This window comes from Scomber japonicus, chromosome 3 (genome assembly GCF_027409825.1).
Source record: "Scomber japonicus isolate fScoJap1 chromosome 3, fScoJap1.pri, whole genome shotgun sequence".
Classification (NCBI taxonomy): Eukaryota; Metazoa; Chordata; class Actinopteri; order Scombriformes; family Scombridae; genus Scomber; species Scomber japonicus.
In genome coordinates, this window is record NC_070580.1 from 13932832 (window position 1) to 13949839 (window position 17008).

Below are 17008 nucleotides of genomic sequence, written 5' to 3' on the forward strand. Positions count from 1 at the left end.
AATTTTTCTTTCCCCTCCTCTACTCTGAGCTGTTGTACATTAGAAGCTACAACGCGTCCCGGGGGCCTGAACACAATGCCTGAGTTTGTTCATTAGCCTGCTTAGCCCTGGCCTTGTGTGTCTGATCACACACAAACACATGCACAACACATAATGAGAGAGGGGAATACTATAGGAAGAAGCAGGCTACAGGAGAACTGATGTATAATCAGCTGGGAGGGAGGGAGGTGGGTGAGGGGAAGGTGGGTGAGGGGAAGGGGCAGAGGGAAGGAAGAGGCAAAATGGTCGGCTCAGATGGAGGGAGTGAGGTGAGGGTGGGAGAAAGAGAGGAAGAGAAAGAGAAGAGAAGGAAGGGGGAGTAAAAGAAGGGGAGAGATGGAGAGAGAGAGAGAGAGAGAGAGAGAGAGAGAGAGAGAGAGAGAGAGGGGAGGGAAGTGAAAAGGATGTGAGAGAAAGTGAGAGAAGAGAGGAAGAAGGAGCAGAGGAGGCAAGTTTAATTGGAAGCAGAGCAAAGAGAAACGGGAACATCAGACAGCTGTTGATGCGAGGAGAGGAAAAAGATATAGAAAGTCAAAAGAAAATACATAAGACAGAGAGGCAGAGGAGGCAAAAGAGTGAAGAGAGAAGAAGATGCCTGGATCCCTCTGTACCTTTTCTGTCTCTTCATCCATCCATTCCACCTATCCTACAGTCAAAGTTTCATCCGCACCACGTACCCAAGCCCCCCTCGACAACATCCCACTTAATTAACTGCCTGGAGCCTCAGACAACGCTTGGAAATTGATGGAGGGGGCCAGAGATAAAGAGAGAGACACAGAGAGAAGGAGACAGAGAACAAAGTAGAGATTGATTTGCACTAGCGGCTTTTGAAGTCCTGTCTCAGTAAAAAATGATTCTTGTGTCAAAAGCTGTGGGCTTGCATCGTCCGAGGTGCCACAAGTAAAAAAAAAAGAAGAAAAAAAGAAGGTTTCAGCATCTTCTGCTGCTAAAGCTAACTTGTAGAAGTCAGTGTGTTAGAAGCTAGCACAGCCTCTAGCGCAAGCTGCAGCTAACCAATGTTTTATTCATCTGTCTATTGACTTTATGTCAGCTCAGCTGTCTGCTTGTCGTTTTCTCTGGCAGTCATCTTTCCTTATGCTTCCCTTTTACTTGATTCGGTCCTCTGTATTGTCGTTGGTAGGTACAGCCAAAAAGATTTTTAAGAGTAGTGTTGGAGCTCTTTGCAGTCATCATACTGAGAAGCAGAAAATAGGTTATCTGGGCAGTAAGCGAATAACATTAGGTGCGCTAGTGGCCTGCCAATATATAAATTTAATTTAGACTTGCAGCCCTTCACATCAAAGACTTTAAAGTCTGTCCATAATAGTAATGCAAGCTAATAGCAAGTGAACCAGTGCTTGGATAGTCAATGAGTGATATGTTGCAAGAGTTTAGAAGAGTTCAGAAATCATATTGCGTGAAGCCCCTAGTTTCCCCAAATACAAGATACTGTGTCTCAGAGTGAATGCAAAGGCTTTTGTTTTGTTTTTTTTACCAAATGAAGGGGGGGGGGAGGGGTCCTGAATAATGAGGCTTGAGACAGAGATGAAGTTGGGAGGGAGGAAAAAGAGAATATTGAGGTAAGAGGAGAGGGATACAGGAAAAAATGCTCTGCTGAGAGAACTATTTCATCAGTATTTGTGACAGGTGCCAAAACAGTTCAAAGCCGGCATTAGGGCTACAAAGTGCAGAGTACATTGAAACAATATTTCACCAGGGGGATCCTTTGAAGCTGGAAGAGATCTTTTTTCTCCCATTTCCCCCCTTTTTTCCTGACTTCCCGGCTTTCATTTCATTCGTGAAGACGGATACTGTGGTTTTCTAGGCCAGATGTGACACTCCATCCGCTTGATTTCAGGAGGACCAACGGAGGAGGAAGTGAGTGGTTGGTGTGTGTGTGTAAAAATAGGTGGGTTTTGTGAATATATCTGTGGGAGTTCATGTGCTTGTGTACAACCTATACTTGCATTTAGGAACATGTGAGTATGCCATTAATGCTTCAGGCCAAGTGACAGGTAATTGGGTGAACTGATGTAGAGTGTTGACAGACCCAGAATGTCTTTTTTTTACTATGCGCGAACGCTCCAAACTTGGATCCCTATTTGCACAGAAAACACTGTGCATCATTAAAAGGTTCACTTCATCCTAACTGTAACTGGTACGAGTCATTTATTGCAAAGTTACACGAGCACCTGCAGTGGAAGAGATGCATGAAGGATTGTTTGCCACAGATGGTTTCTCCTCACCAAAACGCAGCACAAAAAACATCTGCTCTATTTTGAGATTTCATCACTGTCTTGGCATTCTGACATATTCATAAGAATGTTTAACACCAACAGATGTGGATACTATACCAGAAAACTGCCAAATGTTAAATTCTTTGTATGTGAGCGAACAGTTGATGAAAAGTCAGGTAAACAAATATCCACCATTACCTGTCAAATAAACTCTCCTGGCCTAACTGGTTTGGCCTAACAGTGTGTGTATTTGTATATGTTACAAAGTGTGTATTTATAATGGCTGACGTCCAAGTCTCCAACTTCTGTTCAAAGCAAAGTAGCCAGAGGGCTTTCTTTACCTCTTCATGTTTGTTTTCCCTCAAAGGCTGCTGTTAGCTTTGCTGCCTAAGGCTAGTTCTACAGTTCCCATTCGTTAACATTAAAAGCATAAATAATTATGTAGATTATTAAGATGTATTGTATATATTACTTCGCTGAAAATTTCCTGCATGAAGAATAAGAGGAAATTGCTTTACTCTGATTGCAGTTGCAGCTAATACATATTTCACGCCCTGATTTGTTGTATTTTCATCGTTCATGCTCTTTTAGACAGAAAAAAAGCCACTTTTCAGCCAAATCCATCATTTTCTTAACAATGCTATTCTTACAATAATACAATGCTTGACCTCAATTTTATGACATCTCACTGCTGACGCCCAGATGCCAGTTTTGATTGAGTGTTGCCACAAGCTTCCTCGAATACAAGCAGCTGTCGTTCTAGGTCAAGCCACTTCTAAAATATTCCTTCCTTCATTTTCCATACGCTCTGATGTGTACCATCAGCCACCTCGTTCCACACCGAATGAAAAAATTATAGAAAAAAATTCATTATAAAAAAAGAAGTGCTCAGCGGGCGGATGAGATAATCTCCACTCGCAGGTGAGCAAAACACCTTTTAACATCCGCCAAGAGCAGATAATGAGACAGTCGGCAAGCATGTGTGCATCTGTGTGTGTGCATGCAGATATGTAGAAGGTGAAAGATTAAAATCAAGACATAGATGGGATGGGGCAGAGGGAGGGAGGGGAGGGTGGGGGGGGACTGGGAGGATCAAGACTCAAGAAAAGAGCAGGATGCTATATAAATAAATAAATGCATTAAAAAGCCAAAAGAGTTCTGAAGGCTTTGGCATAGCCTGACAAGATATAAATTAATAAAGCTCCAAAAACACTGCGCATATGTAATGAGGCGGGTGTCTGGTCGTTTTTTTTTGTGTGTGTTTTTTTTTTTTTTTTAAACCCCCCAATCTCCTTCCACCACCCCCCTCTCAAATCCATCCATAATTAATTAGCTGCCTCTGTGATGTGGGGACTATAGATCAGGGAGGAGAAAAAATAACACGCTAAATAATGAAGTAAAGCGATATGGGGAGCCCAAGGGAGAGATGAGATGGCATGGATGGCCACAGAGGAGTGAGGGGGGCACACTGGTACAAATAAGAGGGACAGGGTGTATGTGTGTGTGTGTGTGTGTGTGTGTGTGTTACTGGGACCTGACAAAGGGGTATACTGTATGTAGAGTGCTGAATGCTCCCCCACCACCTGTCATCATGCCCCCCCCCCCCCCAGGCTTAGTGACTGAGGTCTTATATAGGAAACCAAAGATCTGTCTGCGACTTTGATACTAAAGATGTCCCATCTATACCTTGATCCAATTCACTGCACATTAATATTATATAATATGAGGCGAATGAATGCTTTTACCCTGAGTACCTACATGACAGGGTGTATGCATGTATCATGGCTGTGTGACACACCAGTGGGGATGAAACCTCTAACCTCTGCAATGTCTGCAGTGCTCTTAGAATGAACAAATGAATAACACTGGGAAAGAAAACTTGAACAATAAGTTTCTCAAATTCAATGAAATGCAATTGTTTTTATGGTGGAGTTGATTTATTAATTGTAAGTACTGTTAACTGTTTTTTTTTACTGTAAAATATTTTGACAAATCACATAATACTAATCTTATTCACACAACTCTGATTCCAAATTATTTCTTAATTAGTGTACACCATGTAATACCATGTCATGACACATCATACATCATAATGTCAAAACTAGGACCACTTACTCCCCATTTCCTTCATCTTCTATGTACCAGCTGGCCAGCAGCCATGTGTTTGTTTGAGTGTGTGTGTGCATGCGTGTGAGTGTGTTTGTGTGTGTGTGGTGTCTTTGGGACTCATACCAGCCACAGGGATGAGATGAGTGAGACAAAAAAAGCCTTCCCATTAAATCACCGGTAATAGAGTTAAGAGGGAGCGTATGTAGGCGTGTGTCAACGTAAAATATAGGCTAAAATCTACAAGCAATTATACGCACATTATAGAGCCACTAAACAGCAGGTGTGTCTTTATTAAAAGTGAAAATCTACACAAGCTGCACAGTGGTGGTACATACATGGAAATATGTATGTATGTGTGAAAGAAAGTGTGCATGTGTGTGTGTGCACTCAAAGTTGAGGCTGGCTCATTAGCAGGCAGAAACCAGAAAGATGTTCTGTGACCAACTAGACACTTACTGTGGGGGAGGGAGGGAGGGAGGGAGGGAGAGAGAGATAGAGAGAGGGTGATGGAGAGGGAGAGAGTGGAACAACTTAATAAGGCAGCAACATGTAGAACAGTGCAGGAGCGAGGGAAGCGGAGGAAGAAAAGGGACTTTGAACCTTGAAAGGGACTGTGAGATTGTCCGCCCACGCCCTTCGTTTCCTAGCAGAGAGAAGTGATGCAGGGAAGTAGAGATTGAGAGTGAGAGAGAGACACAGAGAGAGAGGTAGAGAGAGAGAGAGACACAGAAAGACGGAGAGAGAGAGAGAGAGGTAGAGAAAGAGAGAGAGTGCAGAGGAATGATAGGAGCGTAGAAACAGAGTTTGAATTAAAGCAAGATGCAGGAAAATGTGTTACGTGAATGCTATTCAGCTTGGATTATCAAAGTATCACAGAACAAGAGCCTGACTGCATCTACCTACATACATGTTCCTCATATACATACACACAAACACAAACACATATACACTTTTACACTAGGCACTTTGATGCACCACCCAGACGCTCATATATGTTGATTTCATCTCCTAATCCCTTATCCTTGACTTACAAGCAAGCTGCCAAACCTACACAGTTTATCTCCTCGACATAGACGGCACAGTGCGCTATAAGACAATAAAAAGCAGGAATGTGTGAATATTTTTTCAGAGAGGATCTGTTTTTTTTTCTTCTCCTCCTTATGGATTTTCATACAGTCAAGAAGGAGGGGGAGTAGAGGGGGGGGAGGAACGCCTGGCACCCCGTTATCATTCTAACCCAGATATGTCAGCAGCGATCAAACCTTCTGCTTTTCAGCTTTTCAAAGACAAACCTTGATTTCAGAGGCAGATATGCTCTCCTGTCTGCTACCTATGACTCTTCTCTGCAGACAGCTCCATATTTCAGTTATAGGACTAAAAATGGAGAATTCTGTTATCTAAAAGAAGTGGACATTCAAACCAAAATGATGTTAACTCAGCTTTAGTATGCACTTTTGCTTGGGGGATCAGTGTTAAAAAGACTGGTCATCAAGAATCTGGAAAAAGTGCAGAAACCAGACGAGCAAGCCCTGTAATACTCTAATTTATGCCGCTAAGAAAATAAACAACCATTAAGAAACAGAAGTTTCCATTTCTACAGCCCAGAAACAACAATCAGTTCCACCATCTAGACCACTATGTGATGAGAACATTGTGCTTCATTTGCAGTAGAGCAACTAAAAATATGTTAAGATGCTAGGGTTGTATGAGTAATATACTGTAATGCAACACCAGTAAAAAAAAACAACCTACCATACAATTATGTCATCTTTTACCTACTTAACTGTCGAGTGTCCAATGCTTTATAAAAAAATGAAAAAACTAATGTAGAAATGAGTGTTGTTCTGTAACCAGGAAGTGCTTTGAATTAAACATAATGTTAAGTAATCATGTGGTGAGGAATAAATAAACCCTGCTGACATTTTAACAGCATTTAAAGCCTTAAATTCAGACTTTTTAAAACCTCAGTGACACCCAGCGCTCCAGTGGCACCAGAGTCTACCTCCATGTTACTAAAGCTTGCACATGTAGGAAGTGGATCACTGTCCATCTTGGGTTTCCATGGGAGTGCAATTGTGTCAGTTAAAAATGGAGGTTGGGATTACAAATCAGTGTAGGCTACTTTTTACTGAAACAGCATGGTGAAAAACCAAACACGACAGAGACAGTTAGCTAGTGTTGTGAGATCTGATGCCACCGTACACTAGGACCCCCCTCCCTCCTCCCGCCTCTTTCTTTCTCTACGCCTCTCCATCCCAGCAGGCAATCGCTGCTTCTCAATCACACTCTTTCTTTCTCTCCTCTCCCTTCACTTTGGAGTTTGTTTTTCCTTCAGCTTACTTTGCTGTGTTTTTCGTCTGTCTTCAGCTGCCATCATCTCTTTCTCTATGTGACTCTGCATTTATCTCTTTTCTCTCTCTCTCTCTCTCTCTCTCTGACACACACATGGGTTGACGGTAAAAATGCAATATTCATCTGTGTTCACCATTAGGCAGGCTGACTGTGAGGGCTGCGGAAATGAAGATTTAATACAGCCTGAATAATTAAACCACCGGGACCTGTGACTGACACATAGACATACACTGGCGCAGGCACAAATACTGAAACACACTCATGCATGGCCTCCAAACCCCTGTGCATCTATCATATCGTCGCATTACCGCGTGTGTCTATGTACGCCGGTTTGTGTGAATCTTTCTTCGCATTTGCTCTTCATTAAGCTCTTGCTGATCTTGTATTCATCTCTGCAGCCAGCATGTTGGCATAGCTGGGATGATACTCTCTGCATCAGTGGGCCTTGCCGGGTGGCAGAGGATTACATCAAGGAGAGAATAACCTAGCAGCAACGCTACACCTAACACTTGCATTTGCTTGTGCTGAGCTCAACTGCCTGCATTAAAAATGTTCTCAATGTCATATCAGGATTAACACTTTTCAACCAATTAGACCAAGTGTCCTTCAAATCTGCATAAATGTAAGACCTAAAACAAGCTGCATTTAGTAGACGCCACCCTTTTTCCATAAATATAACTCGGCCGTCCTTGCACAGTTGTCTACTAAGCATACTTCTTAGGGTACGACAGGCTGGTCTCTCCACAGTGTGTACCAGCCAAGACGACCCACCATCCCTGCCTTCTGTTGGTGCAGCATTGATGCACGGTGCGGGGCTTTGCAGTCTTCAAGAACAAGTGAGAGGAAATTTAGCGAGAGCTGCTGAAAAACCATAAGGAAGGGCTGGAGGAGAGGAAAAAGAAAAGATGAGCTGTGGGACATTGCGGCTAAAAATAGCCGCAGAGAGAAGGGGAGATGAAACATCTGCATGCATATGTGACAGCCCGTGCATGTGTTTGTGTTCGCCTATGAACACATCTGTGTGCGAGTGCACATAACAACGGCACCCAGGGAAAAGATCCAAATCTCTCCTGCCCTTTTCTTTTCCTGACTGTGCGGGAAGTACGCAAACACATACATACACATACACACGCACACATACACACGCGCACACACACACACACACGCACACACACAGGGGAGGTACAACATGACTGTGGGGCTGAATTACATTACCAGTACTCAAAAAACGCTTACATTTCCTCAATCCACCACATTGTTCTCTATTAACAAATTAGAGAGATGTAGGAGAGAGTTTGCCAAAACACCTGATACAGTCTCACCCCGTGTTGAAATGTGATTATCGACTCTTGGACAAATGTCTGAGAAGTTTCCGGAGAAATTTCAGAAGAAAGGGGGAGAGGGTTGGAGGCTTGTCAGAAGCGGTTTGAGCAGCTAAAGGAGGTATACCGCTACCAAACCAAGCCAAATCAAGGGTTAAACACTGGCCCGTCACGGTCCGACTGGGATCCATCTGGCAAAGAGGGCATGTGGTTACTTCACCCTGTCGCCTCCACTTCCTCTCGCCATTCCCCATGTTCCCTCTCTTACTCTCTTTCCCTCCCTTCCCTCCGACCATGGAGAGAATTTGGAAAATAACTTGCGTCACTCTGCATGTAATCTGCTGCTTGTTACTGCCAGAGTTTCTCTACTTGACTCACTCCCCTTGTCTTTGTTTCTTTCTTTCTTACTTTTCTTTTTTTTTTCTCCCTTTCTCTCTGTGTTTACATCTGGTCTCCATTACAGCACCTACAGCATGTCTGTCTCTGGTGTGTCCTCAGTGAAATACATGCACTGTACTGTTTTGGAGAGCTGCATGTGGGAGTGTGGGGGGAAAATTACATCCCACCTCCACCCATTTTCTTCATTAAATGTTTTTTCTCTCTCTTCCAAACATTGTTTATATTTTATTAAATATGGCTTAAGCACATCTCCTCTTAATATTAGGTAGAAACATACGTGTGGGTGTGTGTTTTCAGGCGAGTCCAACTATCAGCTAACAAAAAGCATTTTGGTGGAAAGAGCAAATAAATGGACTAATGGAAAGAAAAGAAAACAAGCCAAAGTGATAGTTTACAATGGTGATTAAAAAGGCAAGTTGTGTATGATGACAGATGAGGCAAGGGAAGGAAAGATTAAGAAAGACGGCAGGTGGAAAAAGGAAGGATGGAGCGAAGGGAAGAAGAGCAGAAAAAGTGGATCGTGACATTGGGCAGAAAAAAGGACGAATGACACTGCCGAAATATGATTTGGGTGAGGGCACTGTGTGGGGAGAGAAGGGAGAAATACTAAAGGATGATGATAAACAGTGAGGACAGATATTACCAACAGATAAGATACTGGGAGAGAGAGAAGCAAAGAGAGAGAGATAGAAAAAAAAAAAAAAAAGAGGAGAGGGTGGATATTATTTAACCACCCACCCACTCTACCCTCTCCCTCACCCACATGCCCCCTGCAGCCCTGAGCTGCTGGTTGTGCTTTGTCCTGATAAGAACCAGTGACAGTCACACACGCGCGCTGAAGCAGTATAGACTAACACACACGTATATCCATGCACGCAGTGAGTCCCCTCAAGCGGCCTTGGCCCTGCAATCTGTGGGATGTCCTTCTCTGGAGTGTGTGTGTGAGTGTGTGTGTGTGTGTGTGTGTGTGTGTGTGTGTGTGTGTGTGTGTGTTCTGCTTAGTGTCTGAGTACCAGCCGGGTAAACACAGTGTGCCAGAATGTCACGGTCCGGGGCCTTCGCACCTCTATCACAAATAACCCTGTCTGCCATACAGTGTGTGTGTGTGTGTGTGTGTGTGTGTGTGTGTGTGTGTGTGTGTGTGTGTGTGTGTGTGTAGTGTGTAGTGTGTGTGTGTGTGTGTGTGTGTGTGTGTAGTGTGTGTGTGTGTGTGTGTGTGTGTGTGTGTGTAGTGTGTGTGTGTGTGAGTGAGTGAGTGAGTGAGTGAGTGAGTGAGTGAGTGAGTGAGTGAGCGAGTGAGAGAGAGAGAGAGAGCGAGCGAGAGGGAGAGAGAGAGGGGGAGAAGGATTGTAAGCATGTGTTACTATGACTGTTTAAGAATGTATAGGTCGTATGTGTGTGTGCTATAAGTGTACATGCTCAGCTCAGGGTGTGTGTGAGTGAGAGAGTGAGAGGAACAGCTTGAGAAAATGTGCTCATGTGTAGTGTTATGCTTTGTTCTGAGTGCAGCCTATATGGAGCCTCTCTTGTTAATGCAGTATCTAGGGATAATGTGTCATACACTAACAATACATGCGAGTAATTGGCAACAGACAGGAGAGCTTCAGTGTGTGTGAATGTGGAAATATCTAACAGCACAACTCCAGTTCTGCCTTGATACTTCTGTACTGTAGTCTACTGTAGTGCCTCTAGTCTATATGCATCGTTAAGTGGGTTAAGGGGGAGGAAAAGGTACAAGGTGGAGTAGAAAGAGGGGAATGGTGGTGACGCCGCTTAATCCGATGTGCATCCGTGCAGAGAGGGGACAGGAGGAGGAGCAGAAGGTGTTGAATTTATAAAAGAGTGAAAAAATTCATCACTGGAGCTACAGATTCCAGCTGTGGAGGACACTTCAAAAATACATGCAGAGGAGCGCAGTGACCGAGACTCTGCTGTGGCTGAATAGTAACAGGAAGCCAATGCTCCAGTGCTTAACAGCATAATGATTATAATGGCTACATAAATGTAAACCTCTGAATCACATCTGAAGAAACACTAGGAATATTAACATGTCGTATGTGGTGCTCATCACTATTAGATTTTCCTCAGTTTGGATTTAAACCCAAAGGAAACTACTATATTAGCATTACATTGAATAAAAATAAAATCTTACTAGGAAATGAGAATAGGCAGGGAGGGAAAAGGCAACAGCCAAACAATTTAGAAAAAAGAAAAAGAAAAGCAGCACCATACCCACAATTCTCAATCAAGTTAACCGCTGCCTTGATTGCTCGAGTGAGACTGAGCTTTTGCTTTGCAGCAAAACAAACACGTAAGCATGTCTTAACATAGCGGAGCCCAGCCACCCCAAACCTTGCCTGGCACTTATCGAGGATTTGGCTCAGAATAGCACTTTCTCTCCAGGGGTGTGGAAGTAGAAAGGGGAGGAGAAGAAAGAAAGGAGAAAAGTGGATGGAGAAAATGGCAATCAAGTTCCTTTAAAAGAAAAGGAGACTGTGGCAGACAGTGAAAATGTTCACCTAAGAGTAAAGGAATAATACAAAAGAAGACCTTTCATCCTATTGTTGGCGACGCTTTCCAATCTCTCCTGATTTTTATGTTTTTGTCTTTTATAATAAAGTAACTCTTACTCCTCTACTGCAATCTTTTCCGCCCGGTTGCTCCTTAATTTAAGAATTTGTTTGTTGTGCCATTGAAGGCATTGTTGATTCATGCATATTTGATTTGGAAATGTCACTCATTATATTTATTTCCTCCCCGATTACTCTGTCTATCTGTTCCCTCACCCACCTTTCTCCTTGCTCTTGACACAGTCTGTTCACAAAAAAACAAACAACACTTTTACTCCTTGGTTGGTTTGTTTAATACATTTTTTTTTGTCAGATTCTTTTTCTTTGTACTTCTGTTTTGTTTTGATTTTTTTTTCCTTGACAATCTCAAAGAAATGTTTTATACATATAATTTAGTCTAACAAATTAAAGATGGATGAGATAGGGCGAGAAGGAGAACATAAAATACAAAGGAAGGGGTGGGGGGGGGGGGGGAGAAAAGCCTTCATCAGCAACACACCGAGCCTCTTGGTTGCCATGGTAACAGAAGACTCAGATACTGTCAGAGAAAGAGAGGGAGACACTTGAAGAAGAGAAAAATTGAAGACTAGTGAGTGAAGGATAGAGGAGAAAGAAATGTTTGATGTCCGACTGTCAAATGTTTATCTCATTGGAAAGTGATGACGAGGACTTGGACAGACACGTCTCACTGGCAGGTCCTGTATTCCTTTTCTTTGCCCTACTGTCTAGTCTGTGCAACACCACTCAGACCACACAGAGTCAGACGTGGGGAGCAGCCACCTCTCAACCCTGTGTGAAAACTTCTATCCGGCCTTTGATCACAGTCTGACGAGGAGTCTTACCCAATCCTGTCCACTTTTTCATAACTGCAGGAGAGAGAGAGCCTGGCTGAAATGTCTGCCATGTGAGCAGATTTAACTCTTTTGTTTATCACGGCTATTTATATTCAGATTTAAGCTACGGCATGGGGAAAAAAAGGATCATCTGAGGTCTAAATTAAAGGTGTTAGCATTATGTGCAAATGGAATGCTATCAAACACACATATACATGCTTTGTTCAGATTGCAGGCAAATCTGATTTGTCTTTCAAAATCTTATTTACAAGTGATCAGATCAGATTTGTGTGTCCAGACATCTCCAATGTATCTGCATGGGTTGCTGTGGTAACAAGATACGCTGGTGACGAGGCTTTCCAAAATGGAAGCCTGAGTAATGGGGATCTGTCTTCTTCCCCAAATTGCCAGAAGACCATTTATTTCAGCGTCTGTCTGTTGTTCTCTGTGTTGTCAGTTGTAACGCTTTGCTAGCAGCGGCGAGGATTTACCAGCCGGTCTGATGCACGTACGTTACTCTGGATTTCGTCATTGTGTTTTGCGTTGAGAGTGATGCACAAGACACAAGAATCTTCAGATTGAGACGCACCTGTAGAAATCTGATTGGAATGACATTTCAAACCACCTCCAAATGTGTCTAGGATCCGATTAGCAAAAATCGTATTTCATATGTTTTTTTTCAATCTGGACACAAATCTGGATACAAATCTGGATTATTCCATAAAATGGATTTGGGCTGTTAGACTAAACAAGGTGTATATTCCTGATGGCGTGTCGATCCATTCCCGCTACACCAGCAGGTAAAGAGGTAAAACCATGAGGTGAGCTTTCTCCTTTCTTTAAAAATATATAATCCACGATCAAGAGGAAGGAAGGTGAAGAAAAAGAGAGAAAGATGAAGTGACTGAGCATCAAAGTGAGGAGGGATATAAGAGAGAGAGAGAAATTGGTCCTGCAGAGGAGAAGTATAAGTCTAGCCTACAGGAAGAGCTGTACTTGTTGGGGCATTGAGAGCGCAACTAATGGATATGGCAGCTAGGAGAACGATGATGAATGACTCCATGTGCATGCGTGTGTGTGTGTGTGTGTGTGTGTGTGTGTGTGTGTGTGTACGCATGTCACTGTCAGAATGTTTACTCTTTTGTGCATGAAAGACAAAGTGTGGCAGCTATGTGTCTATGGTGTGTGTGTGTGTGTGTGTGTGCATGTGTGACAGTGCAGATGATGGATCTCTAGTGGAGCATGTGGTCGGTGGTTTCTTGGGCAGACGAGGTGACAGGAGAGGTCTCTCTGTCCACATGCCACTGTCAGCCGGTCTGTCTATCCCTTCTTTCCTGCTGCCTCTCTCACTCTTCCACCCTCTCAATCTCCTCCATATCCCCATCCAACTGTCTCTCTCCCTTTGACATGCTGTCTCTCTTTGTTCTTGCCTATCCTGGTTTGTACCAAGCTTCTACCCTGAAACATATTGCACCAAAAATGTCTTTTTATATCTCCCCTGAACAGAGTTATGCTGTACTTCAGAAGATATTTCTGGAAGTTACATCGTTTTATCAACCCTAAAGTTGAATTTTACATTTGTGGACAGATGTAGACTTTACTATGATGCATGTTTTGCCTCGTCTGGTATTCATACGACCTCCTCTCCTCTCCAGTTTATATGTTTAGTTGCGCTTTGCATCCTGCTTTTCTGTTTTTCCTTTCATCACTGCAGGCCTTTCCTGTTTATCCATCCGTTGCCCCTCTGGCCTCTCTCAGCTCAGAGTGTGCTAGCCAGCGCTCTCCCCATGTCTTGCAGATGGGCGCACTAATCCGCTAACGTTAGTTCTGTGAGCCGTGAAGGCTGGGCCCGTGTGTTGTTTTGGACAGAGACAGAGGCTGCGGTTTAGCATGCTAGTGTTTGGGATTCTACACAGCGCCGGTTGAGAGAAGAGATAAAGGGGAAAGTAATTGGATAAAGGTTGACCAATTAATAAAGGAGGGTGAACAAGGGAAGCTTTAATCTGCATAGAGATAACAGGGAGAGTCAGGCCACAAACATAAGGAGATAGTGTGTGTATTTGTAAGTGTATTTGTGTGTGCATTTGTGTGTGCCGCGTCAATCAGATAAAGCACAGGCATGACTCTCAGTCACCTGGGAGTGCAGTGGATTTACAACCATAAGTCCATTGAGAAGATATGCAGTTGAATGCATTAATTTGTTGATTTTTTATATATACATACACATATATATATATATATAGATAGAATATATGCAGTTGAATGCATTAATCTGTGTTTATATATGTATGTATATATATATATATATATATTCATATATGAGATACATATATCACATAATATATGAGAACATCACAGTGAAAACATAAAGTGACTGTGTGTCCATCACTAATATCCTTGTATACACTCCAGCAGTTGACAAACACTTGTTATGCCTTGCATGTCGCCCGCTGAAGCCGCCACTCGGCACGATTGATATTAGCTTTTATGCTAATGCAGCATTTGACTATGTAAGAACAAGGCAGTATTTCCATGGATCGTCATTCATCCCAGCCTGCTTATGGCCTTATGGGTCACGACAAAATTATTGCTGTACAGTACACAAGCTATTGTCACTGTGCCAAGAGCCACTATTACACATGCAGACAGCAGACACACACAGCAGGGTGATGTGAGGAAACCCCTGAGGCAAAAGCCGCAAAAAGAGTGAGGGTTAAGGTGTGTGCGCAGCCAAATGCTCTTTGTGGCTAGATGTTGTTATAGTTTGTATTTGCATGCGGGAGAACATCAAGTTTTCACTATATGATCAGAGCTATAGCCAGTATATCTGGAAAATGGTTATATCATGTGGAGCTATGATACATTTTCTCAAATAGATATAAGAAATTACATTCAGCCAGGAAATCCCATCTCTTGGACATCTTTATGGTTATTTCACATTTGCACCAAGGGGAAAAACACATAAAATGGCATTATGGCTGTAAAAACGACAGCAATATGTACGAATCAGCAGCATGAATCTTACCTCAGAAATGTTGACCCGTCCTTCCTGGAATGAGCAGTCGTTGGCGTTCTGGGTGCACATGTGGCGGTACTTGCACCAGTGGCATGGGAATGAGCCGTTTACACAGGAAAGGCAGCTGTAACAGAGAGAGAGATGAGAGGTGACGGTTATGAAGTTAGCAGCTTTCTGACATGAGTCTAAATGATTTCTCTTACTGCATTCATTTGACAAAGCAGAGTGAAGGCAAACATAGGACAGAATGAGGTGGTGTCATATTGTAAAATTTACCAGGGACCAGAAAAACAACTTTGAAAAGTAACATCTCTTTTTTTTTTTGACTCTTAGTCAAACTGAGTACTGTACTGACTGTGGAGCAACATAAGACAGCATGCTAAGTATTTGTTTCTTTAACTATTCATTTTTTCTCAAATTTTCTATTTCCTATTTATCAGATTTGGATTTTTTCCCACCCTGCCTGGAATCGTCTAACCTTTCATCCCCATCATCTTCCATCCTATCTATCAACTGTCTTAACCTCCCCCCCCCCTCACTTCCCCCATTCATCACTCCCCACCCATCTCTAACTATTCAATGATCCCCCTCACAATCGCTCTACTCTCTGCATATATTTTACCTCTTTCCCCTCTTTCTATACCCATGCTGTATCATTCTCTCCATCCATTCAGTCCTGAGCCGTTCTTTCTGTCCCTCCATCTCTGCCTCTCTCGCTCTATCCATCCCTTTCATTCGCTGCCGTCTCATTTTAAAAAGCTCTCCCCCTGTTCTTTGTCTAAAGCTCTCTTTCATCCGCGGGGCTAAGAGCGCTCCACCATTTTAAATTCACCTGCTTTAGTAGAGGCGAGGTGCAGATAGACATGCTGAAAGAAAAAGATGGGAGAAAGAAGAGAGGGAAAGATAGAGAGAGAGAAGGGGATCAAAAGCAGGTGGATTTCCCTGAGAGAGGTGGAGACGCCAGGTATCGTGGGAGAGAGAAAATAGAATGAGAGGGAAGGGGGTGCAGCCTGAGGGGCTCTGCATGGGAGTCTCAGGGGAGAGGGAGGAAACATTAGGTTGGAAGTTGGGCAGTGTGTGTGTGTGTGTGTGTGTGTGTGTGTGTGTGTGTGTGTGTGATGTAAGGGGACCCAAAGCAGAGAGCCAGACAGGTTCAAGTGCACAGTTTATCAACACCGCTTCGTGTTATTGGTCCCCTCTCAGGCCCGAAGAGATGCTACGCTACTCTGTATCTCATTTATGTGTGCAGCATTATCTAATGTAGCCATTACGAGTCCACAAATAAAATGGTTTCATTTAATTATAAAGCTTAGTAAAGCCCTTTTGTCTTCAACTTGTAGTCCGGTTTTACAATTCTTTTTGTGTGACTCATTCAGCATTCATGGATTGTGTGAGCATATGGTTTATTGGAAATATAATAAAATACGACATTGAATGCAGTCAAGGTAAGTAACTCTGGATCCATAACAATGAAAGGGTGCGTGTAGATGCTCAACATGCAGTCTGATTTGTATTCAAGCACATCTGCCAGGTGTGAATTTGCGCATCTGTCTGAACTGCTATGAGCACAATCCCGACAAGCTCTCAAGTGTGTTTTAACCCTGTGTAACACGCCAGCTACCCTTCCCCGCATCCGCATGAAAAATGAGGGCTTTAACTCTAGAGCTCTGAGATGGAGCACATATACGAATCCATCAAACCCTGACGTAGATTCATTTGGATCAATTAGGGCCGCTCGTTTGTTAGGTGCACACTTTAAGCGATCGTTTCCAGCCCAGACCCCTCCTTTTGAGTGAGATCAGAGGCTGGAGCTTAATTCAATCCCACTGCCGCTTTAATTGACCAATTTAGCATTGTGCTGAGAGAAGCTGTCCATTTAGAATGAGGGATGTGTGGCTGAGGAAATAACAGGCCTCTTAATACCACACAAGAGCAAATAGGAGATTTGTCAGTGTTGCCAGCAAATGGAGGGAAAGCGATTAGGCTATGCTAGGTTAGCTTAGCATACAGTGCATAAATTAAAGTCACCATAATTTCAAAATCCCAAACTGGTACCTTTGAGTGTACCCCACATTCATGCCCATGTATGTACTTGGATACCATGGACAGCGCCTCAGCAGACAAAAAATTA

At 43.1% G+C, this 17008-nt stretch overlaps 1 protein-coding gene across 4 annotated transcripts in view; it reads right to left on the minus strand.

The window, feature by feature from the left end:
- Positions 1-17008, minus strand: part of LOC128356277 (plexin-A1-like) — a 156136-nt gene that overhangs the window by 59141 nt on the left and 79987 nt on the right. For all 4 annotated transcript variants that reach the window (XM_053316767.1, XM_053316768.1, XM_053316769.1 and 1 more), the window contains exon 8: positions 14887-15001. In XM_053316767.1, coding sequence (XP_053172742.1) covers positions 14887-15001 — 115 coding nt within the window. The remainder of the gene's footprint in view (positions 1-14886; positions 15002-17008) is intronic.